This window comes from Lithobates pipiens, unplaced genomic scaffold (genome assembly GCF_037356315.1).
Source record: "Lithobates pipiens isolate NorthernLeopardFrog02 unplaced genomic scaffold, aLitPip1_a1.2 Scaffold_10, whole genome shotgun sequence".
NCBI classification, from domain to species: domain Eukaryota; kingdom Metazoa; phylum Chordata; class Amphibia; order Anura; family Ranidae; genus Lithobates; species Lithobates pipiens.
The window spans coordinates 213,075,761-213,103,017 of NW_027507686.1; the positions used below are offsets into that span (position 1 = coordinate 213,075,761).

General features: G+C 42.0%; 1 protein-coding gene across 4 annotated transcripts in view; it reads left to right on the top strand.

The window, feature by feature from the left end:
- Nucleotides 1-3,593: 3,593 nt before the first annotated feature.
- Nucleotides 3,594-27,257, top strand: part of SYT9 (synaptotagmin 9) — a 298,848-nt gene continuing 275,184 nt past the window's right edge. For all 4 annotated transcript variants that reach the window (XR_013263751.1, XR_013263752.1, XM_077460915.1 and 1 more), the window contains exon 1: nt 3,594-4,836. Coding sequence is in view for 2 of the 4 variants with exons in the window: in XM_077460915.1 (XP_077317041.1) it covers nt 4,689-4,836 (148 nt within the window). In the remaining 2 variants the exon portion in view is untranslated. The remainder of the gene's footprint in view (nt 4,837-27,257) is intronic.

A 27,257-nucleotide genomic window follows, 5' to 3' on the forward strand; every position in this document is an offset into this window, starting at 1 on the left:
TTTATTAACTACCTTCCACCCGGCCACTGCAAATAAATGGCTGGGTGGTCTTTTCCTCGTTCTGAGTGGACGTTCAGGAAAGTCCCTCAGAACGAGTGCTTGCAGAGTGGCCACGAGGCGTGCTGCGACACGATACTGTCATCATTATGATCACAGGATCCAGCTGAGCAGAGATTGGGATTTGGATGCTGTGATTGGCCCTCCTGATCACCTGACGGCTGTGTCCAATCACAGCCCTCACAATGTAAACAGAGACGCGTGTCTCTTTGACAGGTCTCCCCGCCGAGCTCAGTGAGCTTGGGGGGGGGGGGGGGAATCTGCAGATCTGTGACAGCTCTCTGTGTGAGGATGATTTTACACAGAGAGCTGTTACAGATCAGCCCACAAAGTACACCAAGCACCACTGATATACCCCTGTCCCAATTTCAGTGTCCCAATAAAAAAATCTGTCTGTCCCCCACCTCTGCCAACACCAAATAAACACCAATTTGAGTTATTTTTACCAAATAAATGTAGCAGCATCATTTGTGGTCAAAATTTATCAAGCGAAATTACTTATTTGCAAAATTTTATAACAGAAACTAAGAAAAATGCAGAAAATTTGCGGTCTTTTTTTTTTGTAGCGTAAAAAATAAAAACCCCCAGCGGTGATTAAATACTACCAGAAAAAAAGCACTATTTGCGTGAAAAAAATGATAAAAATTTAATTTGGGTACAGTGTTACATGACTGCGCAAGTCTCATTCAAATTGTGACAGCGCTGAAAGCTGAAAATTGGTCTGGGAAGGAGGGGGTGAAAGTGCCCAGCACTGAAGTGGTTAAAGCAGCTCCTGTGTCTCTTTTCCCTCTGATTTCTTCTCTCTCTGGTGATGTCTTCTTCTCTGCCAGTTCTTCTCGCTTTGTTGATGTCTTCTTCCACTGCCGGTTCTTCCTCCGGTTCTTCTCTCTCCACTGCCTTCTACCTCTGCCAGTTCTTCCCTCCCTGTTTTCTCCCCTGCCGGTTCTTCCTCTGATCTTCTTCCAACTCTAGCTCCCGCAGTTGTGTGAGTTCCACTCTCTGACAGTTCTTTTATAGACACAGGACGTGGCCATCTAGTGATGTCATGTGAAGAACCTGCCCCCTTGTGACGTCATCATCCCATCATGCCCGGGCATCAAAATATGTCAAATATGTCAAAGCTAAATTGAACAAGCTGAAGTTAGAAGCTGATTGGTTACTCTGCACCACTGCAGCAGATTCTGTGTGCACCGGTTTTAATAAATCTCCCCAAATGGGTTTGATTTACTAAAACTGGAGAGTGCAACATCTGGTGCAGCTCTGCATAGAAACCAATCAGCTTCATACAGCGGGTCATATTGCCACAGCTCCTGGGATAAAAGTCCCCAGGAGCCTTCAGTCTTCAGTACCACCATGTTGAATTTATAGCTGATCTGTAAGTAATTTAAGGAGGCATATCTGATTGACATGGTGAGCTCCCCTTCTGTTAAGGATTAGGTCTTACTATCAGACTATATTGTTTTTTATTCATTCTTTGCAGATACGCATCTTCCATCTACTCCTGAGGAAGTGGATTGTATTCCATGAAACACGTCACGTTTTTTGGATGCAGCTTTACTACAATCATACGTTTATACCTTGAACTTTATATACAAATTTTCTTTATAATCATGTATGAATTTCTAATGTAATATATGTATATGGATATAATATATATACTACAAATCAGCTCAATAATATATTATTTTTCACAGAATTTTTCCACAATAAGACTTGTATATGTATGATAAACGTGCAACCATGTATATTGATCATTTTACCATTTGAATGTAATGTGCTTCATTTAAAGTCCCAGGTCAATGTATTTAAATTTTCTGTGTATATTTAGGGACAGAGGCACATGACTATAGATGGTGCTCCAGACCACAACTTTATATTAGGGCTGTGGAAATTAAAGATTAATTCCTCGATTAATCGATTAATGTTTTTAATCGATCAAAATTCATTTGATCAGTACTCACCTCTCCACAGGCTTCCGGGTCTTCAGGGAGTTCCGGCGGAGATCCGGTGACGTCAAGGACATTGACATCACTGGACTCCTCCCCCCTTCCCCAAGTTCCTCCGTCTGACAATGAAGGGAAGGGGAGAGGAGTCCGGTGACGTTGAAGTTCTGATTGAACGTAAAGCGTATGGGCAGGAGCTACGCATGACGTCACCCGCTGCTGCCCTACGGAACTAACACGATTGTCGGCTTTAGATGCTGTGTTTTTATCATCTTTATGTGAGTAGTTTGTGTTTGAACACAAAAATGTAATCTTATACTTAAGCGGTGAGCCCTTAGATCTTTTCTTTCCACCCATGACCTGGCATCCTCGCTGAGATCTAAGGAGACATGAGAGAAGTTTATGGTCCGTGTTAACCCTTTTGGCACCCGCTTGTATTACCACCTGGTTGCACAGGGGTCCATGCCATAAGGTGACAGTGATTAGTTAGACCGGAGGTGGAGGGATTGTCACGCTACTGTGGAAAAAAAAAATTACTTACGTCAGTGCTACAGTTTGAATTTAAAACGCATTTGTGTGAACTGTGAAGTTAAGTCATGGATTGTGGAAACTAACTAGTGTCGGGTGATTGTATATAGTGGGTTATTTACTAAAGGAAAATCCACTTTGCACTGCAAGTGCACTTGAAAGTAAAGTCTCTGTAGATCCGAGGGGGACATGCAAGGAAAATAAAAAACTGCATTTTAGCTTGTACATGATTGGACGATAAAATCAGCAGAGCTTCCCCTCATTTCAGATCTACCCTTTAGATTTAGAGCGACTGCACTTCCAAGTGCACTTACAGTATAAAGTGGATTTGCCTTTCGTAAATAACCCCCATAGTGTATACCACATTTATCACTGACTAATTCACAGTTGCAATGCAAGGAGTAGCAGTTGGATCTGTATGTGCATTATAATTAATCGAAATTAGTCTATTAATCGATTTAAAAAAAATTGATTAATCGAACACGAAAATTTTAATCAGTAACAGCCCTACTTTATATGTATTGCTTAATTGAACAAGTTGACATTAGATGATGATTGGCTTTTAGTAAATCAGCCCCATTGTGTCTGTACTTGCCCTTCTTTAATGACATAATGAGGCTCAGCTGCATTGCACTGTGTCTGTGCCACCTCCCCTCCCCCCAGCTATGACATGCTAAAATATTAAATTGACCACCTACAGTACTTCTATTTCATTCTGCTTTTTAAATGTGTTTTTAGACTTGGGAAAAGAGTATTTTTTTTTTCATAAGGGATATTTTCTAAAATGACATTAGGCTTTATTCACAAAGCTAACACACCAGGATATGGATCCTTATTCCAGAGTTATTTTCAATGGGACTTGACATTATAGTCAAATTTTTGAAAAAAAAGATCCTAATCCTCGTGTGAGTTGAGCTTATTTTATATTATGTTTCCAGGTTAGCAGAGTTCTTCCCTAAGAGCAAATGCAAACTGGTAGTGAATAACGGGAGCGTTGTAGAGGCAGGCAGCTCGTAGAGCTATATAGCTTGCTCCACACCCCTCCTCCCATCCACATCAGTCTTTGTAAGAGCTCAGCATCAGAAACACATCCTGAAAACTAGCTTCTATCACACAGAGAGCGCAGGGAGTCGGAGGATGGCAGTGCTGAAGGCTGTTAATTCCATCCACACCAAACCTCCAGCTACAGGCAATGCAAAACTTGGAGAGGAGACCATAAGGAGCTGCTCAGAAGTCTAGAGAGACTTGCCTTTATTCCAGTTTGCATGTAAGAGAGTATCAGGTTCTTGACTCCTCTCCCTTGTTTGTTGTATGTAGCTTATGAACTCACATTAAAGGATTTTCGGTAAATCTGCTACAGAGAGAGCGGCAGAGAGAGAAAGGGAGGGAGGGGATGAGCAGAGAAAGCTCACTTTCTTAGTCTTCATCTTGGCAGCCTGAGAGGTGGAGCTGGTCCCTTCTGCAAAGTGAGGAAGGTGAGCTCTAAGATAGCAGCTCGTATTCATAGAAAGGCAGGCGGATTCCTTTGGGTGTGAGCAGAGCTTGGTTTAGTTGGGTGGGTAGGCCAAAGCACCCAAGTTGGACATGACCTCTAAAGAGTCCAGGTGGCTGGTGGTCAGTTGAGTGCTAAGAGTGCTTGAGTGTCAAGTGGGAAGTGAGCTCACCCAATTAGCTTTAGAGAGTTGGGTATGAATATTTTAGGAAAGCGTGACTTTTTGGTTTTCAAGAGTGACTTTTGGGTTTTCAAGAGTGAGGAGCTCATTTGACTATGTTATATGAAATTTAGAGATAAGGATGTTAACAGTCAACACAGGGTGTTTTGGAGAAGAACATATTGAGTTTTGAGGACCAGTTGAAGAGTTTGCTGTAGAGTTTTCTTTAGTCAACTCTTTATTTCAGTTGGGAGTAGTTCTTGGAGGTGTTATCGGTAAAGAGTTCAGTCAGCTGTCATCGACTGGGAGTTGGACTAGGAGTGAGCTCCTGGGAATACGGTGGGTGTGAGCTGTGTGTTCAGTGACAGTGAACTGTTCCTCAGCCCCTCGTTACGCAGCCACATCAAAAGCTGCAACTTGCCCTCTCTGCCGTCTTGGGTGGGGAGGGGTGGAGAGAGGTCCAGCAGAGCAACCCAAGCTCCCGGCTTCACAAGGATGGTGGTAGGAAATGCCTGGAGACAGGGAGCAGGAGATCTGTATGAAAGCGCTCACACTGGTGGCAGACCTGTGCTATAGTGGCATTGTGGAGAACGAGAACTGCCTGGATTTCATCTACTACCAGAGAGAACGGAGCCGACCTCGCTACACTGAAACAGGTAGAGTCAGAAAAGTATCTCTCTTCATCTTCTAACATGCATTTACATTGGTGTCTTGAAATGAACTATCTGTTTTTTTTCCCTCTTTTGCTAATGATTCAGTCTGTAGACTTGAAACTAAGATTAGGCAGCCTGTTGCTGTTATAGACTTAGACCCCATTATTCATATTACATTTTCTGCAGATTTTTGTGTTCAGATTTACCAAAACCATGTAGTGGAAGGGGCTGCCTGATTGCATACAAATTGAAACTCTTAAGATTTGACCTCATATTATATGGTTTTGGTAAATCTGAAGACAAAAATCTGCAGAAAATCGAATAGTGTGTACAGGGCCTTAGTCCCGCGATATCCTTCAGGGTGTGTCTGTTCTGGATTGATAGGACTTGTTGTTCCACCACATCTGAACAATCAAGCTTGTAAGAGTGTCCTTTACATATTCAAAAAAGTATGTAGTACAAAAATGTGTCTGTTCAATGTATATCCAATAGCATGGACCCATGCACTTTATTCTAAGGCCAGGTCCATATGTTGCGTTATTGCACGTGCCTTTTTTTTAGTTTTTTTTTTTACATGAATTAATGTGCAATCCATTAGCAGCCCATTTAAAATGAATGAGCTAGCAACGCATGGCAATGTTTCAGAAACCGGATCAATGCACCCCAATGCACATCAGTGCGTTGACGCTCGTGGTGCACATTCATTGGCAGGGTATGCTGGAGTGCCATTCTGAATGAATGGCACCGCATCGCACCAATGTGAGTAAAGTGTGTTACTGCGTGTTGCGGAAACATGCACAAATGTGTGCATTACAGCAATGCAATAATGTGAACCAGGCCTTAAGGAGATTGTACAATCAGATTATAATATTTGTGGTCAGATTGATAAGGCAGTGAAAAAAGCAGTGATTATATTAAAGGCATAGTAATTTCATGAGAACCAGTTAGTTGCCTATATGGAATTGGCTACTATGGATTTTTGCACATTACTTTTAACATATATATATATATATATATATATATATATATATATATATATATATATATATATATATATATATATATATATATATATTATATTATATTATATTTCTTAATATAAGATTTAAAAAACTGTATTAATTACAGTTACTCTACTGCTGCAACTAAAGAGTTAACCTTTGAGATTTTTGCTTAGGATCGATTTTGGAGGTAGCCTACCTACCCAGCCAACCTACTTGCTTTATGAAAACAAGATTCAGTTGATCCCTATTACTTTTATTATACTAGCCTACGACTACAAGTTCCAGCATACACTCCCAGCATCGGACTGGGCTTGCTAGTACTTGTAGGAGAACATCAGGTGCTGAGATTTGCCAGAACCTATTGTATGGATTGGCCATAAACAGGTTTGTTTATGTAAAGCAAGAAATAAAGTGTGGTGCCAGACATCAGCCAACCAGAATGAATTTTTCGCTGATCTGATTTCACTACAGCTTATTGGATGTTGTGGATCTCTGCGTGTTACACGTTAACTTCTTTGCACAGCATTATTGAGTGGAAAACCTGTAAATGAAGTCACTGTGGTGCCGCCAAATGCAGCGGCAAGATCCAACATGCATTAATAGTTTCTAGTTTGGTCTTGCTGCTCCTTGCAGTTCCACAGCTTCTGAATAGCTGCAGCTGTACAAAAAAATACAGATACAGAGACTCTGGTGTATCTAAAGTCATGAAAATAATCTGTGTTTATAATGTTCTTATCATGATATTAATGCATTTTATTAGTATATTAATGCCGTTACAATTATTTGTATGATATTTATAGAGGTTTAACTGAGAATATAAATGGGATATATATATTTTTTATGGCAGTTGTTCAGAAATTTGAGTTAAAACGGAACACCAGTATAAGCAAATGTTGTATGTTTGTTATATGTTATATATTATTATTATTATTATTATTTACAATAATATTATTGTTATATATTATTATTATTATTCAGGATTTATATAGCGCCAGCAATTTACGCAGCACTTTACAATAAAAAAAGGAGACAATACAGTTACAATACTTAAGAGGGCCCTGCTCAGAAGAGCTTACTATCTAATAGGGTGGCATGTATGGCATGTATGTTCTTGAATCTGGTGTGCTTTGTGTAATTCTTCCAGATTTGTGCAGGAATCCAGTGTAAAACTTTACCTCTTTGCAGGAGCTTCCTGTAATAAAGACCGATCACTGCTGCTCTCTCCTTATGCAGGGTGACTAGTCTTGTCTCCACCCCTCCTGTAGTTTTCTGCAGGCAGCCTGTAGTGGGTGGGGCCTCCTGTGTCCCTCCCACAGCTCTGCTCTCTGCAAAGGGCTATACACGATCAGCTATAACATATTAACCACCTAGCTTATATTGTATAGCTCCCCATTTTATTGCCAAAACAGCCCCGACCCATCAAGTATGGATGCCACTAGACCGCTGAAGGTGTGCTGTGGTATCTGGCACTACCCTGCCAATAGGCACTACCCTGCCAATAGCAGATCCTTTAAGTCCTGTAAGTTGCGAGTTGGGGCCTCCATGGAACTCACTTGTTTTTCCAGCACATCCCACAGAAGTTTGATTGGATTAAGACCTGGAGAATTTGGAAGTCAAGTCAACATCTCAAACTAGTTGTTGACCTCCTAAAACCATTCTTGAACCAATTTTGCAGGGTCTGCTGAAAGAGACCACTGCCGTCAGGGAACACCAGTTCCGTGAAGCGGTGTACTTAGTCACCAACAATGTTTAGGTAGGTGGTTTGGTCAAAATGACAGCCACATGAATGGCAGGACCCAAGGTTTCCCAGCAGAACATTGCCCAAAGCATCACACTGCCTCCGGCGTCTTTCCTTCTTCCCATACTGCATCCTGGAGACATCTCTTCCCCAGGTAAGTGACGCACACATACCCGGCCACCCACATGATATAAAAGAAAATGTGATTCATCAGACCAGGCCACCTTCTTCCATTGCTCCATTGCCCATTTTTGATGCTCATGTTGCTCATGGTAGGCACTGTTGGCTGTAGACACAGGTTAGAATGGGCACCCCGACTGGTCTGCGGCTATGCAGCCCCATCCACAACAATCTGCCATGCCTGTTTTTTCTGCTTTCAAAACATCAACTTAATGGACAACATGTTCACTTGCTGCCTAATATAAACCCACCAACTGTCAGATGCCAGTCTAACAAGATCATTAAGGTTATTCACGTTACCTGTCAGTGAATTTAATGTTATGGCTGATCAGTGTATACGGCACAGTGATAATGTCACTGGTACCCTTTTTAAGGTAATAACTGGGTTTACACAAAGGCCTTTGAGACAGACAAAGTGGACATATAATCTTTGTGGTTATTGGGTATATTTAAATATATGTTTTTGCCCCCAGAGTTCAGCTTTAAAGGGTTACTTCACCCAAAGATTTTATTTTTAGGTAGAGTCTGGTAGAGTAACTCTCTAGCATCTTGTAATACTCTAAACCAGGGATATGCAATTAGCGGACCTCCAGATGTTGCAAAACTACAAGTCCCATCATGCCTTTGTCTCTGGGTGTCATGCTTGTGGCTGTGAGAGTCTTGCTATGCCTCATGGGAGTTGTAGTTCTGCAACAGCTGGAGGTCCGCTAATTGCATATCCCTGCTCTAAACACTTCAAGCATACCTCCCTATATTTTTAGATGGGAATGATCTAGCCAACATATGTAGGCTTAGGACACGCCCCCTGCTACACCCTCTTAAAGGAGAATTAACCAAAACAAAAGGTTAATTAAATCAACTTGAGCTTTTTTTTTCTAAAAAAGCTACTATTACTTTATATTGGCTTTTAAAATTTACAAATGCACCGATTTAGAATTTCCGATGAAAGGTTTAGCACTGGGAAACACTTTTTGAAACATAAAAATGTAATTTTATATACAACTGTGTAGATCAGACCAAAATGAGGGACAAATGAAGGGGAACAAGAAACAGAGGGACATTGCTCCAAATCAGGGACAGTCCCTTGAAATCAGGGACAGTGGGGAGCTATGCTTCAAGAGTGACAATAGGTCACTGCTACAGTTCCCGTTGTGTCACTGCTATTCCTGGAGCCTTCTTCAACTACAAATGGGGAGTCTCAAGTCTGTTCCTCTATATTCTCCATTATATAACATGCATTTACAATCCAGGCAATACTGGGGTTCATTTATTAAAACTGGAGAGTGCAAAATATGGTGCAGCCAATCAGCTTCTAACTTCAGCTTGTTCAGTTAAGCTTTGACAAAAAAAACAGTGAGTCTGCTGTCATTGTCTACTATGCAGCAGCTTTCAGTTTCAATCAAATAAGCACGGCTCCAGCATTTCTGAAAAAAAAAACCCTGTCTGCAATACTTACCTCCTCTATGGTGCTGTCCTCTACAGTAATTAATTTCCACCACTAGATGTCATCAGTCTTGGAGGTTAAAAAGCGCCCAACATCATTCGAACCTCTTCCTGTGAATGGTGGTGGGTATGGTGGTTCCGCTCCCCAGGAGGATACCACCTCTGTGCTCCACACTGTAACCCCAAAATGGACTGAGATTAAAATGCTACATTTACACTTTTCTGTAGCGGAAACAAGCATTCCCGCTTGTGGTTTTGATTGAGTAATTTGCACGCGGTTTTTCATGTCACTCATAGAATAGACTACCCTATGTGCGCTTGTCACCCATAATTAAGCTTATGCTCCTTTTTAGGTGAAAAGAGTAGCCCTGTTTTAAAAACTTGCCGTGTTTTCCAGCGATTTCGGAGCACAGGCACAATCAGCCCTCCAGTACCTGTGTCACGCCTTTGGGTGCCATTATTCTTTAATGGCACCCCAAATGCAATGTGATTCTGCCACGAACGTGGCATTAAGTGATCACGTGGTGAAAAGTTTTAAAAAAGCGCTACACTTGTCACCCAAAAAGGTGCATGAGCTTTATTTTGGGACACAAACGTGCATAGTGCAGCCCATGAACTAAATGGACTGTTCTATGTGTGGCATGTGAAATTGCGTGCAAATAACTTAACCAAAATCATAATAAAAAATCGAGAGATGTGAATGAGGCCCTAATGCAAAAAATCCTGAGCACAGAGCAATAATGTAAAGCAGAGAGTACAATTAGTAGTAAAGATTGATACAAATGAAAATAAATAAACAACTCAACTTCCACCCTAATTATTATTAATATATATATATTTTTTAATTATAAAATCTTTCAGACCCTGCATACTTGTGCAAACACTTAGCACTATAGGAGGCTTTTATTAGAACAGCATGCATTTTAATGTAACAATGTTAAAAGACACAAATTAATGCAGCTCTTTATTCATTAACAAATTAATACATGTATTTATTTTAATGTCAGCAGTGTAGGAACCTGACATTGTCATGGTCACCCTTTCACACTACTTGTACAGCAGTGCTCCAACAAGAGAGGGAAGTCAATTAGTTATCCTGCAGTGCTAACAATGGACATGCTGATAGATGGAGAGATCGGAGTGACAGAGGGATGAGTTAATCACTTAGCTGCTTCTTCTTTCACTGTCCATTCACAGGATCTGTAAGAAACTTTTTGAGATGGGAATGAGGGACACCTATTAGCAAAAGTATGTAGGCATAGGGCACCCCCCTTGTCAGACCCTCTTAAAGGAGAATTATACAAAAAAAATATTAGTTAAACCCACAAGTGCTTTTTTTACCACTACTATTCCTTTACACTGGTTTTTTGAAATTTACGAATGCAGGAATTTAAAAACTGGATGAAAGGTTTAGCACTGGGAAACACTTTTTAAAAGATAAAAAGTGCATTTTATATACAGTTATATAGATCAGATCAAAATGAGAGACAAATGAGGGGAAAAGAGGGACAGAGGGACATTGTTCCAAATCAGGGACAGTCCCTTGAAATCAGGGACAGTACACGCTTGGAATGTCAGCCCGCAAAAGACCAATGAGAGTTTTGCATTAGAAAATGCAACCGTGTGTATGCTCCATCGGACTTTTGCTGGCCAAATTCCAGCCAGCAAAAGATTGAGAGCATGATACTGCCTCCATATATGTATTTTATTTGTGTATTTGCAATAACGTTTAGTCTGCAGCCCTGCAGCATGCAAGGGGGTAACAGAGGGAGACTGAAGCCATATTTTAAACTATGATTACTATTTAAACCTGATCTCTGTAATAAGAAAATAGTGTTTAAATACAGGCGTCATGTGTATTCTTCCTTGAATGTTGGGGTGCCTTGTGTATTTCTTCCAGACCTGTGCAGTAATCCAGTGTGATACTTTACAAGGACTTTACAGGAGATTCCTGTAATAAAGACCAGTCACTGCTGCTCTCTCTCCTTGTGTAGGATAACTGGTCTTGTGTCCACCCCCTCCTGAAGTTTTCTGCAAGCAGCCTGTAATGGATGGAGCCTTCTGGGACCCTCCCATGGCTCTGCTCTCTGCACAGGCTATGTACATCACAGTGATGATATCATTTACTTTACAAGGTAATAATTGGATTTACAAAGGTTCTTCACCTTTAGCAGCCCCCATTCCCATAGGGCAAACAGGCCTACCGGTACTCGGTTGCCCCCAGGACTTATACACAATGCTATAGTGCCTGGCCACCACGCCAGGTCAGGTGCAAACCGAGCAAAGCAAACAGGTACTTGCGGTTGGCAGACAGGCAGAGTGGTTCAATGACAGTCCAAATAAAAGGCAGGCAGAGTTTAGAGAATAATCAATATCCGTTCTGAGGTCATACACAAGGAAATCCAATCTAGTAAAGCAGGGAGACAAGTATCCTGATCAGGTATTGTACATTCTACCACAAGCATGAGACTGCAGGCTTGGCTGACGTGTATCAGGTTTGGTGTCCACACAGAGTCTGGCAACATCAATCACCTTGCAGGTGGACAGACAGACAAGGAGAATGTCACAGCCAAAAGCAGGATGCTAGAATGAGGAGCAGAAGCACTAGACAATCCTGGCAACTTATATCTTTTGTGGATATTGAGAAATATATCCAATTAAAAGTTTTTATGCCTGCAAATCTGCTTTAAAGTGAGTGGCTTTGCTTTGAATTGTCATACAGATCAGCAAATCTAATGCGATTTGTAACATCACTTCTAGTAAACTGCAATATTACATAATAATTCTGAAATGTCGATACATTTTAATCTAAATACAGTGGAGAAAATAATGATTTGATCCCCTGCGGATTTTGTAAGTTTGCCCACTTTGTTATCATAGGTGTATTTTAAATGATAGAGACAGAATACCAACCAAACGCCTCCAAAAAAATTTAAAAATGATACAAGTGTTATAAACTGAGTTGCAGTTCAGTGAGTAAAATAACTATTTGATCCCCAAGCAAAACATGACTTAGTACTTGGTGGAGAAACCCTTGTTGGCAAGCACAGAGGTAAGACGTTTCTTGTAGATGGTTACCTGGTTTTTCACACATCTCAGGAGTCCACTCTTCTTTACAGTTTTTTTTAAACCCTTAAGTTTTCTTGACTGTTGCTTGGCAACTTGAAGTTTCAGATCCCTCCATAAATGTTCTATAGGATTAAGGTCTGGAGACTGGCTAGGCCACTGCATGACCATAATGTGCTTCTTCTTGAGCCACTCCTTTGTTGCCTTGGCATTATGTTTTGGATCATTGTCATGCTGGACGGCCCATCCACGACCCATCTTCTTTGTTCTCATTCAATATTTTACAATGCATGGGCCCGTCCATTGACCCCTCATTGCAGCAAAGTGGGCCTGTACCTTTAGCAGAGAAACAGCCCCAAAGTATCATGTTTCCACCTCTGCACTTAATTGTAGGGATGGTGTTCTTAGGGTCATTTTTCTTCCTCCAAACACGACAAGTTGAGTTAATACCACAGAGCTCAATTTTGGTCTCATTTGACCACAGCACTTTCTCCCAATCTTTCTCTGAATCATTTAGATGTTTATTGGCAAAATTCAGACAAGCCTGTACATGTGCCTTCTTGAGGAAGAGGACCTTGTGGGCACTGCAGGATTTCGATCCATGGCGGCGGATTGTGTTACCAATGGTTTGTTTGGTAACTGTGGTCCCAACTGCCTTGAGATCATTCACAAGCTCCTCCCGTATAGTTCTGGGCTGATTCCTTACTTTTTTCATGGTCAGCCCATCCCTCACCAAGGGATCATCCTTACCCCGTGAGGCTAAATCCAGCATGGAGCTCCAAACCGAGGGTGATTTTGTATTTATTCCATTTGCAAATAATTGTCTCCTACTCACCAAGTTTCTTGCTGATGGTCTTGTAGCCCATTCCAGCCTTGTGTAGGTCTACAATCTTGTCCCTGATGTCCTTTCACAGTTCTTTGGTAGGGGTGTTCAACTCCCCCTCCCCGGTTTTGTTCCCACCAGAACTTGCGAACAGACAAAGCATTTGTGTGAAAACAGTTAAAGTCTATCGGACACAAATAAAAAAAAAAGTGCTAATTTTAAAGTTTTATATGCAAGTTATTGCCATAGAAAGTGTTTCGGGACCCGGATACTGCCCCAGGGAACATGTATGAATGCAAAAAAAAGTTTTTAAAACAGCGGTTTTTTCAGGAGCAAAGATTTTAAGAATGCTTAACCACTTCAGCCTCAGAAGATTTGGCTGCTCAATGACCTGGCTATTTTTTGCGATACGGTACTGCTTCGCTTTAACTGACAATTGTATGGTCGTTGGTATTTGATCAACTCTGCATTTTTTATTTTTTGGGCTGTAAACAAAAAAAAGCGAGAATTTTGAAAAAAACACAATGGGGTAGATTTACTAAAACTGGAGCACTCAGATTCTGGTGCAGCTGTCCATGGTAGCCAATCAGCTTCTAACTTCAGCTTGTTCATTTAACCACTTCAGCCCCGGACCATTTTGCTGGCCAAAGACCAGACCACTTTTTGCGATTCGGCACTGCGTCGCTTTAACTGACAATTGCGCAGTCATGCGACGTGGGTCCCAAACAAAATTGACATCCTTTTTTTCCCACAAATAGAGCTTTCTTTTGGTGGTATTTGATCACCCCTGCGTTTTTTATTTTTTGCACTATAAAAAAAAATAGAGCGACAATTTTGAAAAAAACGCATTATTTTTTACTTTTTGTTATAATAAATATCCCCCAAAAATATATAAAAAAACATATTTTTCCCTCAGTTTAGGTCGATACGTATTCTCCTACATATTTTTGTTAAAAAAAATTGCAATAAGCGATTATTGATTGGTTTGCGCAAAAGTTATAGCGTTTACAAAATAGGGGATAGTTTTATGGCATTTTTATTAATATTTTTTTTTTACTAGTAATGGCGGCGATCAGCGATTTTTATTGTGACTGCGACATTATGGCGGACACATCAGACATTTTTGACACATTTTTGGGACCATTGTCATTTATACAGCAATCACTGCTATACAAATGCAGTGATTCCTGTGTAAATGACACTGACAGTGAAGGGGTTAACCAGTGGGTGGCAGTGTAGGGGTTAAGTGTTCCTAGGGGTGTGTTACTAACTGTTGGGGGCTGGGCTTTCATTTAGTGAACACTGATCTCTGCTCTAATCACATGGAGCAGAGATCAGCGTCACTTGTTGCTAGGCAGAACGGGGAGATGCTGTTTACAACGGCATCTCTCCGTTCAGCCACCCCGTGAGACGATCGCGGTTATGCCCGCGGCGATCGAGTCCGCGGGACCCGCGACCGGACTCACGGGGGTCCCGACCAGCAGGCGCGCTCGCAATGGCAGGGTGGCATTAAAGATTGGATGTACCTGTACGCCAATATGCCTGCCCGTGCCATTCTGCCGACGTATATCGGCGTGCGCTGGTCGGGAACTGGTTAAGCTTTGGCAATAAAACCTGGAAGCTGATTGGTTTTTATGCAGAAGCAAGCTTGACTTTTCTCTCTTCAGCTTTAGTAAATAAACCCCAATGTCTTTTAATTTTTGCTATAATAAATACCCCAATTTTTCCTTGGTTTAAGCCGATATGTATTCTTCTACATATTTTTGGTAAAAAAAAATTGCAATAAGCGTATATTGATTAGTTTGCGCAAAGGTTATAGCATCTACAAAATCAGGGATAGATTTATGGCATTTTTATTATTATTTTTTTTTACTAGTAATGGCGGTGATCTGCGATTTTTATCGGGACTGTGATATTGCGGCGGACAAATTGGACACTTTTGACCCATTTTTGAAACCAGTAACAATTATACAGCGATCAGTGCTATAAAAATTCACTGATTTCTGTATAAATGACAGGGAAGGGATTAACACTATGGGGCGATCAAGGGGTTAACTGTGTTCCCTAGGTGTGTCCTAACTGTAGCGGGATGAGACTGACTAGGGAAGGAGAGAGATCGGTGTTCATACTTAGTATGGGCACACAATCTGTCTCCTCTCCCCTGAGAGAACCAGGATTTGTGTGTTTTACACACATAGATCCTGGTTCTCGCTCTGTCACCAGCGATCATGCCCGCTGGGCACACGCTGCGAGCACGCGCTGCGGGCTTGTGTGCACGCCCCTGGGGCAAGAACGCACCTCCTACAGCGTCTTAAAGGACTGATGTACAGTTTCGGCATTTCACCCAGGGGAGCCAATCTGCCACAGTATAACTGCGGCGGCTGGTCCAGAACTTATTTATTATTGTTTGTTGGTAGGGGATCAAATACTTATTTTACTCACTGAAATGCAACTCAATTTATAACATTTGTATAATGGTTTTTTCTGGATTTTTGGTTGATATCATTTAAATACACCTATGATAATAATAATTATAGACCCTTAATTTCTTTGTAAGTGGGAAAACTTAAAAAATCTGCAGGGGATCAAATAATTATTTTCACCACTGTAGGCTCAGGTCAGTGCTGGCCCCACAAGCTACTTATCATTGCTCCCTATGCCCCAAAGTACTGTTTTTTTTGTTTTTTTTGAATGGCTGAGTAGAGCAGTAGGGTAGCAAAGGGAAGCTGATCATGTGCTTTTGTTAGCATCAGCATTAAAAGGGACCTTTTGTTTTGCCTTAGTGAGCAAAGCATAAATTTGCTTTGAGACTACTATCTTTTCAATTCTAGGTCCAACCTTTCAGTAGCGCTGTCAATTTAAGACAGATTTATATGCCAAGAGGTTTGGTAGTAATCATAGGGCCTATTATGAGCCAGTACACTCCTCTTTTAAGTATAGTATGGAGTGTTTTCCTGGTCCTCTAAGCCGGGCAAAAAGTTTTGTTTGCACAGTGCTTTGCCATCTCAGGGCTCCTGTGTTGCACATTAACTAATTGTTTGTTTGTGTTGCTGGATAATCCATGCATATTTGAAATGAGAAAAAAAAAATCCTTTTGCAAATCTGCAAGTCTAAGCTACAAAGTGTATGAATTCAAATTAATACATATTACGGGGCCTGTTTTGAAATGTAACACAGAGGAGCAAAATACTTAAGCTGGCTATACACTAGTAGAATTGCATTCTAACATTTTCATTTTAAAGGGGTTATAAAGGTCCCCTTTTTTTATTTTTTTTAAAATTAAAATGATAAATGTTATATTTACTTGCTCTGTGCAATTGTATTGCACAGATTGGCCCCCGATCTTCCTCTTCTGGGGTCCCCCACCAGCGATTTTGCCTCCTCCTCTTCTCTGTGTGGGAGGCACATGCAAGCTTACTTCTGAGCCAGGCTGTGGGCATCTATAGGCACGCACACCACTGATCGGCTCCAGCTCCACCCCCCCCCCCCCGCTCTCTTCATAGGTGTGGGCAGCTCATTGCATTAGGGTGTGCACCCCAAAGCTCAAACACACATGCCTTTTTCTGCATGGGACAGTGAATGAATGGCATGTGCTCTGTGCTGAGAGGCTTACTGTTCACAAATCAAAGCATAGTAAACACTATTTACTACGAGGAGGAGGCCCAGGCAGTAGGGGGAATTGACACCGGACAGAGTGATTAGGGTGTGCCCAGGCACACCTGGCACACCCCCTGCACACGCCTATGGCTCTGTACTTACAAGAGTTGATTGATTGACAGCAGCAGGATGCAATGGATCCCGCTGCTCTCAGTGAGTCCTGTGAGGGTGGAGAGAGCTTCTGCGGAGGGGCACAGTGCTGGAATGAGTGAGGTAAGTATTTAAGGGGTGAGGGGGCTGCGATACAAGTACTGGAACATTTTTTACCTTAAAGTGGTTGTAAAACCATTACAACCACTTTAACCTACAGGTAAGCCTAGATTAAGGCTTACCGGTAGGTGCAAGAAATATCTCCCAAACCTAAAAGGTATAGGAGATATATGCAGAACTAACTGCACTGATGTCTACGGCGCATGCACCGTAGACATCGGGCGCAGGTGCACAGAGCGTGCCGTTTGTAACAGTGATTATGCCGTTAGTGGCGGCACCAGCGTGCATGCCCAGGGAGTGACGTCATCGCGGCTCCGGCCAGTCACAGCGTTGGAGCCGCGATACTTGGAAGTCACTCTGGGATAGATGGCAGCATCGGAGGAGGGGAACAAGGACCGCTTGGGGGGCTTCGATCTCAGGAAAATAATTCATAATGAGCTAGTATGCTATGCATACTAGCTTATTATGCCTTTGTCTTGCAGGGGTTATTTCTTTATTTTTTTATTTCTGAGGCTTTACTTCTTCTTTAAAGTGATTTTAAACATGAAAAAAAAAATTAAGCCTTCTACCTGGTACAGTAAAGGATCACAAGTCATCGAGTCATCGAGTCAACAAGCAGTTAATCCGGCACTGATAAATCCTCCCCTCTTTCTTGCTGGATTAAAAGCCGACACATGAGAAGAATGTGTGTCACCACTCCCCCGCTTCTGTTACTGAAAATTATGTATTTCTCTCATGCATGAGCATAAAAGCAGGGGGAGCATGTCCAGCATTTCAGCAGCAGATTGCTCCCACTTTTTACTCAAGCTCTCCCAGGATTGGCTTTTCCATGCCTCGGCATAATTGGGCATGCTGAAGTCATGTGGTGCCTTCCCTGAGTTCTGATTGAATGATACTGGTAAGGGGGCAGCCAATGTGGATTTGTGCCATCCTGCTTTCACTCAGAAGATCCTTTCTATGTCCGTTTGCTAAGCTGCGTGACGCGGCTTGCTGAGGAAGTGTAGAGATGGGAGGGGAGACCAGTGATGTCACCTCCCGAGCTCCAGTATTGAGACCCACCCACCCATATCCGATATTGAGAGGGCTCATACAGGCTCAATGGTTATTGAGGTCAAATCTGCATTCATTTTGGACCACAGTGATGAAAATGAAATTATAAGGAGAAGGATGGAAACGTTAGATTGAACAAAACAAATTCCTAACAGTAAGGTTTTCATTTGGTAACGCTCATTTGATCCAAATTTGAATGTTAAAAGCAAACAAAACTTTGAACTAGTTTTGAATGACATTTGTCAAGCCATTGAATGTACTGAGAATTTTCACACAAATTTTTGTACCAATTTTTGTACAAATTTTTGTTTGAAAATCTACTACTGTGGGGTTTTCCAATTTTTTATTTTTTTTACTGAATACAAAGAAAGTTCAGCAAACACATAATAATTTAGCACGGCTCCTCCAAGAACTCTGACCCAGCTCTCAGACAAGTCTCTTTTGTTTTTCTCATGCTGTAGAACAGGGATATGCAATTAGCGGGCCTCCAGCTGTTGCAGAACTACAAGTCCCATAAGGCATAGCTAGACTCTGAGAGCCACAAGTATGACACCCAGAGGCAGAGGCATGATGGGACTTGTAGTTTTGCAACAGCTGGAGGTCCGCTAATTGCATATCCTTGCTGTAGAACTTGGGGGATACTTTGAACTTGACTCCAGAAAACCATCTAAATACAGTTTACCCACCCACCTCTGTTTAAGCCCCCAATAACAATTTTGAACAAAATTATAAAATATCTTCCATTTACCTAATTCAACTGATATGCTGGGTCCTGAGTATTCTTTCTTTACTGCAGAGTGGAAGGGTCCTTCTTCAAGTATCTACGTCCCTTTGTGGTGATATGGACGCTTCTGATTTGCTTGGCAAGGTCCTCACATGGTCCTAAAGACTCAAATGACAATGTGATGGTGTCACAATAAGTGTGAGCTTTGCACATCTAGAGAGATACATTTTTGCCCATTCTTCTTTGCAAAATCGCTCAAGCTCTGTCACATTGGATGGAGAGTGTCTGTGAACAGCAATTTCCAAGTCTTGCTACAGATTCTCAATTGGATTTAGGTCTGGACTTTGACTGGGCTATTCTTTGATCTTAACCATTCCATTGTAGCTCTGGTTGTATGTTTAGGGTAAATGTCCTGCTGGAAGGTGAACCCATACCCCCATGTTTCAAGGTGGGGATGGTGTGTCCAGGGTGATGCTTTTAGGCCAAAAAGTTCAATTTTGGTCTCATCTGACCAGAGCACCTTCTTCCACATGTTTGCTGTGTCCCCTACACGGCTTCTTGCAAACTGCCAACTGCACTTCATAAGGCTTTCTTTCAAAAATGTCTTTCTTCTTGCCACTCTTCCAAAAAGGCCAGATTTGTGGAGTGCACGACTACTAGTTGTCCTGTGGACAGATTTTCCCACCTGAGCTGTGGATCTCTGCAGCCCCTCCAGAATTACCATGGGCCTCTTCGCTGCCTCTCTGATTAATGCTCTCATTGCCCAGCCTGTCAGTTTAGGTGTCTTGGTAGGTTTGCATTTGTGCCATGCTGTTTCCATTTTTGGATGATGGATTGAACAGTGCTCCGTGAGATGTTCAAAGCTTGAAATATTTTTCTTATAACCTAACCCTGCTTTAAACTTCTCCACAACTTTTTCTCTGACATGTCTGGGTGTGTTCCTTGGCTTTCATAATGCTGTTTGTTCACTAAGGTTAACAAACTTCTGAGGGCTTCAAAGAACAGCTGTATTTATACTGAGATTACACACAGGTGGACTCTATTTACTAATTAGGTGACTTCTGAAGGCAATTGGTTCCACTAGAGGGGCATCAGAGTAAAAGGGCTGAATACAAATGCCACACTTTTCAAGATATTTATTGTAAAAAATGTTGAAAACAATTTATCATTTCCCTTCCACTTCACAATTATGTACCACTTTGTGTTGGTCTATCACATAAAATCCAATAAAATACATTTATGTTTTTGGTTGCAATATGACAAAATATGGAAAATGTCAGGGGGTATGAATAATTTTTCGAGACAATGTATATAGGGGGCAGAGCCTGGATGCGGGTGTAGGGGGCAGGAGGGGAAGCCACCCCTGGCGCAGCACCTCTACATCATACGTTAGCAGTGGGAGGGGTCACAGTTCTGCATTTTTGCCCTGAGGCACTGGGCAACCCTGTCCCAGTACTGGTAGGGAGAACAAAGTATCTCGATAACAGCACTTTTAGGAGGTTATCCATGGCAAATTGTCTTCCCTGCTAAACAGGTCAGCCTGCCAACAGACTGAATGCTGAGGGATTTGTACATCACTAATTACTCTCACCCTTTATAAATAAGCCTCTCAGTGTATACGCTAATTATTTTTTCCTTTTCCTAACGGTACGTATTAGGAATCGTCTGGGAGTAATCATTTCTGAGGCTAAGTCCTTTACTGTTGTTTAATAAAAGTTAGTGAAAGTTTGGAGCAGATGCACATAACTAAATATTGCTTCAAGGAGCTCCACAGAGGGACAATTACTCATCGCCACAGTCCCATATTAGTAATGAAAAGAAGACATTATAAACGTAATCATTTCCAAGCTAGTAGATTGTAGCATTTTACAGCTCGTTCAATAACTTCCATTGCTTATTAAAGAACTTCATGCAAAAGTAAAATCTTTGTTTAGTCCTTATACAGAACGTTCACTGAAAGAAGCTAAATAATGTTTAAACTAAGCTACGTTTAATTGCTTTATCTGCAGTCATTCTTTATATTAAATGAATTATTTCAATTAAATTCCTGGTATCCCTGGAACATTAAGAAGTGCTCATAGATAAGTACGCCTTTGTGAATTCTTAACTTCTCTTGAATAGAGCTAAAAAAAATTTGCTCCTCTGTAATAACAAGATCCATGAATCTTGAAGGCCGTCCTGTGGGGAGGTTGCCTGGGTGAAAATCTCATTGGTACTTCACAGCAAAAGAGGGGGACCTTGATGAAGATGGGAGTGCGCTATTGTGGCTTCGGAGTCTAGCACATCTCTCACCTACTTCCATTTTCATTCAGAAGATTTCACTTCACTTTCTTTGCCAATGATAATTGGATTTTAAAAGTTTTGGGTTGTTGTAGAAGCAAGGATTGGTGATAAAGCATCAGTGGAGACACCTTTTTCCCATGATAACTCTTATACACACGATCGGAAATTTTTGTCGAAAGCTCTGATGGTTTTCCCGATGGAAATCAGCTGTCTTTCCTACACACGGTCACATCAAATTCCGATCGTTTATAACACGGTGACGTACAACACCTACGACGGGTCTAGAAAAAGGAAGTTCAATAGCCAGTAGCCAATAGCTTCTGTCTCATAGTTGAATCTGAGCATGCGTGATTTTTGGCGTGTCGGAATTGCATACACACGATCGTAATCACTGATAGAAAGTATTTCCATTGGGAAAATTGAGAACATGATATCAATTTTTGGCTGGCGGAAATTCGGACAGCTAAATTCCGATGGAGCATACACACAGTCACATTTTCTGATGAAAAGCTCTCATCTGTCTTTTTCTGGCCGGAATTCCGATTGTGTGTACGCGGCATTACAGGAATGAATTTCCCTTCCTAGAGGTAGACATCCTCTCCCTTACTGTTGTCTCCCTCAGTTTGTAAGTAGGAGTTGTTTGCAATGCCAGGATCCTGCAGACCCTCAGTACAATGTCTGCCCCTACTTCCAGTACTGCTCTTAACCTCCCTGGCGGTAATCCCGAGTCTGGCTCAGGCTGGGATATCAGTACCATAAGCGGTAACCCCGAGCCAGACTCGGGATCACATCGCTGGATACAGGGAGGACACAGGGAGAAGTTACTTACCTTGTCCCCTGGATCCAGCGATGTCCTCCGAGTGGAGATCCGCACCAAATTCAAAAAAGTAAAAACACACAAACACACACAGTACTGTAATCTTACAGATTACAGTACTGTATAAAAAAATTACACACCCCCTTTGTCCCTAGGGGTCTGTGCAGTGCCCTGCATGCACTTTTATATTATAAATACAGTTTTTTCTGCCTGGAATTTGAAGATTGTCCATAGCAACCAGAAAGTGTCCCTTTATGTCAAAAATGATTTTAGACCAACTAGAAAACAGCGATAATAAATTAGAATCACTTTCAGAATTGAGCGATAGCGATTTGTGGGGAAATTCGTCATCAAACACTAAATCTAATGACAGTGACAATTCTGCAAATGAGCAAATTTCAGTGTTTTTGGATTTGATTACATTATTGAATCATTTTTATTATTATTTATTATATTATAAACTTTATCATACCCGGGATGTCTGCTAGACTCCGGGTTGAACAGATTTAAGAGAGTTATTCCTAATAATTACAGGACTACTATATAAAACGCCAAATTTCCATGCAAAATAATTGTACCGCTTTCAGCACCTAAAACCAGAACTAATCATACCGCCAGGGAGGTTAATGCAGTAAAAGTGCTGAAATTAGGTTTTATTTTTAAGTGCATGTTTTTTATTTATTTTTTCTCTAAACTGCAGGCATTCGTCAAGTCAATCGTTCAGATCAGTTGTCTCTATGTTGAACACGCTCACTAATTCCTATTGGCAGCTTTTCACATGGATTTTAGGTCAAAAATAGAATATACATCATTCAATACTCATCACCCACTTCAAACTGGTTAGTGTTGATTCAAGATGCATTTACCACAGGATCAATGTTCCCAATGTCAACAGCTAATCAAAGTGTATTTACCATACAACTATTTTGTACACGGCCGTGAGGGCTCCAGACATGTGATTAAAGTGGATTTCCATACGTTGCTTGATGTCTATCAGCTCTGTAAGAATAGCTCCTTTCTAACTGGGGAAATTGGTGCTGTGTAGTCTTTTTGGGTTCAAAGCAGAATGCAACCTTTGAAACCCATTGAAAGTTAGTAATGTGTTACACTGTGCCCTATTGGACAGCACAAAGCATTTTTTTTTATTTTTTTTTACATTTTTTTATGTCTTTTGGATTTTGCTTTGACCTGCAGGAGTGACAGTGTTCCCAGATCTCTGCTGTTTATAGTGTTTATTCAATGGTGTAACTAAAAGTCACCCTTATACAAAATGCAAATAGGTACCTTCACATATATTTCATAAAAGTAGTTCTAAACCCGATCACTTAAATCGTATGCAAGTCTACAAGCCTTAATATGTTAATGCTATATCAAAATGTGTTTTCAATCTTTACAAATCTGCAGCCTTTGTTAAAGCTGAACCCTGAGAATGATATTTATTTCATATGTAACCAGCAGCTTAGTCGGTAGAGAGCAACTACAGTGTGTTACTGCCACCTTATGTGCCTTAAGGATTATTTTGATGACTTCAGTGCTATTCAGCCTCCACTCACCAGGGGGAGTTGGTGGGACTTGAGAAACTGAAAGGACTAAGATGTAGCCACTTGGGATCATGGGAAATATAGTTTTCAAGGAGCTGCACTGCGGAGGTGAATGCAGCTGCAATCTACAAGAGCCACAAGAACCCCTTTGAGAGGAGGAGAGAGCTGCTGGTTTTGTTGGGCTTACCATTACCTTCTTGACCTCGTGTGCGTCTAGGAGTTTCCCGAGGTAGATGGCCCAAAGAATTGCAGAAACTGACACTGAATCCACTCTTGGGATATTTATTTGAGAAAAATAGACAAAACAGTCTCTCCATGAAGGGTAAATGGTTAGGTAGGAAGTTCAGGTACTTTGGGAACTGCAAAAGATAGGAAGTCTCTCACTATAGAAATCAAGAGAATTACCGTTCACAACTGGATTCTCACAGCTACTGGATAGACCTCTTCTCACTAGGCCTAGCAGCCGATAGTGTTTAAATAGAACAAAATCTCTGCCACAGACTTGAATGCAGAACACTTGAACAAAGTCTCTGCCACAGACTTGAATGTAACTGAGGGACGTAGAGAAATTTAGAGAGCTATCATACGGTACCAGTATCTTGCAGCTGGTCCGGCAATACTGTATGAGTGTAGATTCACTTAGTGTCCTTCAACTGAGCCTCCATGCTCCTTCTGAGAAGCCAGCCTTTTGTGTGGCCTTCTCCTGAAGAGTCCTCCCCTGGTTGCTTCTCCAGTTGCTGGGCCTCTCCACAGATGAGACGGCACCAGACCACCTTTGAACCCTCCTCTCAGTTACTTTGCCTTGGGCTAGCCAGCCCCAAGGCTCGGAATTGGATGGATCCGCACCCCAGGCCATGAGGGCCATGGGGGGTGGTCAGGAGGACCAGGACCAAATAGACAGCAAGCTCTTCTGGACCAGAACGTGATGTCAGTACCTTAAATACCCCTTCCCAGAATACACAGCAGGATGACACACCAATGGGTTGGTTCCGAGAAAGAATGACACTCAATACGCCTAACCAGACTGCTTTCTCAACTTGCCAGTGGTGACAGCGTCACCCGCGGCCAAGGAGAACCCAGCGCAATCCAGCTAGACTGGCACTGAAATCACAATTAGGAATAATTAACCCTAAAACCCAACTGTGATTTTTTTTAACTTTAAATTGGAAAAACACATAGCGCATGCTCATCAGGAGCGTAAAATAAAATTATGCTCATAAGTCTTTAAAGAGTTACTAAACCCTCTTTTTTTTAAATAACAAACATATCATACATACCTTCTCTGTGCAGTTGGTTTTGCACAGAGTGGCCCAGATCCTCTTCTTCTGGGGTCCCTCATTGGCACTGGTGGCTCCTCCTCCTCTCGAGTGCCCAGTTGGGGAAGCGCTCTCCTTTGGGACACCCGTGCGGGCATGCTCCCAAGTCCTGCTGCTGCGTCTATTGACAGAGACAGCAGGAGTTGGCCCCGCCCCCCGGCATCATTGGATTTTATTAACAGCAGTGGGAGCCAATGGCTGCACTGCTATCAATCTATCCAGTCAGGACACGAGACACCGGCCGGAGCTGGTGTGCTTGTTCCCGTTGCTGCATGACAGGAGGTTTTTTCACCTTAATGCATAGAATGGACCTGTCATCTGCCTGCTCAGCAGGGATCAGCAGATTGATACCCAGCTGAGCAAGCAGTCCATCCAATGGACAAGCCTCTGTGAAAGGACCCTAAAAACGGACATAAACAGAATAGATGTAAATGGACGGCATCTGTTTAGATCTGTTCAGATCTGTCTAAACAGAAAAGGACGCAGCCTTGTTCTGTTACAAAAAACAGACCTGAATGGATATAGGCAGATGTAAATGGATGATCATCCTGTTGGATTTTGAATGAACTTAAAAGATAAGTTTAGGAATTGAAAAAGATAAACTTTTATACTCACCTAGGTGGATGCAGTCTTGATCCAATGCTGCATCTGCCCCTGGCTGCCTCTAAGACCTAGAACTGACCGATCAAAGACCGCTGATCACTTTGTTCTTAGTCTTCAGTGAGCAGAGATCCAGTGACTGTCAGCCACCAGCCCTCTGCTCTGCCCCTTCAACACTCACTTGGGTGCTGGGCTGTACAGGGGGTTGGAGCGGCTCATCAGGCTCTCAGCCGCGTGCTGAGAGGCTGAGCCAGTTGCTGGTCCAGGCATCTGGGTGGATCCCTACTTTAAAGTCGTGATCACTCAAGAGCCTGGACTGGCTGAGTGATGTCAGCCGACAGCAGAATTTAGCCCACTGTCGTCTGAATATGGGTCACAGGAGTGCAGAACTAGGTGCACTCCTGTGACCCACAGGAGAAATAAGGCAAAAATAGCTTTGGCCCTACTTCTCCTTTAATATTATTGAGAATGGAGGTGGAAATTTGGGAACACACTAGAGGAACTTAAGAATATTCTAAAGTGGGCTCAGAGAGATCGAAGAATTATAGCAGACATAGCTTGACACTGGAAAGTATATAATGAGCAAAGGATATACTTAGGCCACCCGGCTCCAATGAAAATATATTTGGTTAGACTGTCTTTTGATAGAAATTGAATTGTTGAGGTAGTCCTATACATAACATAATACATACACACACAGTAAATACAAAATCAAGGTTGAGCAGCCTAACCTCACAGGCTCAGAAGAAGATCCAGCCTCTGAACTCCCTACATTGACATCCTCGGGCTAAATGCTGAGGCACAACTAATAGCAGCAGCATCCTGGAACAAAATTTTCAGTATGAAGCTAAGATGAAGCATAGAGAGACATGATCTCAAACCAGTAGAAAGAAAGTCCAAAACTATCTTTAGAAAGTATTCTTTACGGAAAGAGTACTTGATGCTTGGAGCAGAATTTAGCAGAGGTAGCGAGTCAGTCAACAGTAAGTGATCTGAATATTAGGTAAGGCTATATTTATATAGTTACATTGGTTCAGCGCTATGCCTGTGGGATCTCCAATCAACAATTAAAATGATCTTCGACTCTTTAATCTGATTTTGGTCTGCTGATCCTTTCTATATTTCTATGGTTTGAGTTACTGTGGAGTGCTCTTCAAGGGAAGCCTTGCTGTTTGGCAGCTGCCTCACCAAAGCTATTGAGCTTGTTTGAAGTTTTCCTTCATCTGACTATATTTGCAAGTCTAAAAGTACCCAGCGTCTCTGAGTATTCTGTTCTAGAGAACAGACATAGTGAATCAGTCAAACGTAAATGAATTTAAAGCTGCATGGCTATTTTTATATTGTTTCATTGGTCGAGCGCCATACTTGTGCGATCCCCATGGAAGCTGGAAATCACTGTAGTAAGCCCCACTACTACAGTGATCTCCATTAGCTTCTGGGTGCCATGTCGAGCAGTTGTCCTGCTGCATTATGTCACGTACCTTGTGGCAGAGCCAGGCGTGTAGAGGGAGGGCTCTTGTACAGCCCCGGGTCTGGGACCACTGATGTTGTGATAGTGGCTGTGCAATGAGGTATCAATACCTGTAAGATGTTCCGTCAGCTGCAGCAGTGAGTAGCAGGTGCATTGCCAGAGATGGGTCAGATCACTGGAAAAGCTAATGGCAGCAGAGACAGCAGACAGCAGGATGGCAGGTGCTTGACAGGCAGCTGGCAGGTAGCAGGTTCAGAAGAACTGGCAGCACTCAGCAGGTGAAGGACCAGCAGGGACCAGGTAGCATGTAGAGCAGGATGGATGACTGGATGCAAGGTCAGATGAGCCAGGTCAGCCACAGACAGTCAGATACAGGCAGAAAGGGTAGGCAGAGAATGGTCAGGATACAAGCTGAAGTCAGCAATGTAGAATCAGACAGATGAGCAGGAGGCAGAGCAAATCCAGAGACAGACCAAAGTCAGGGCAGGAAGCGTTCAAGCA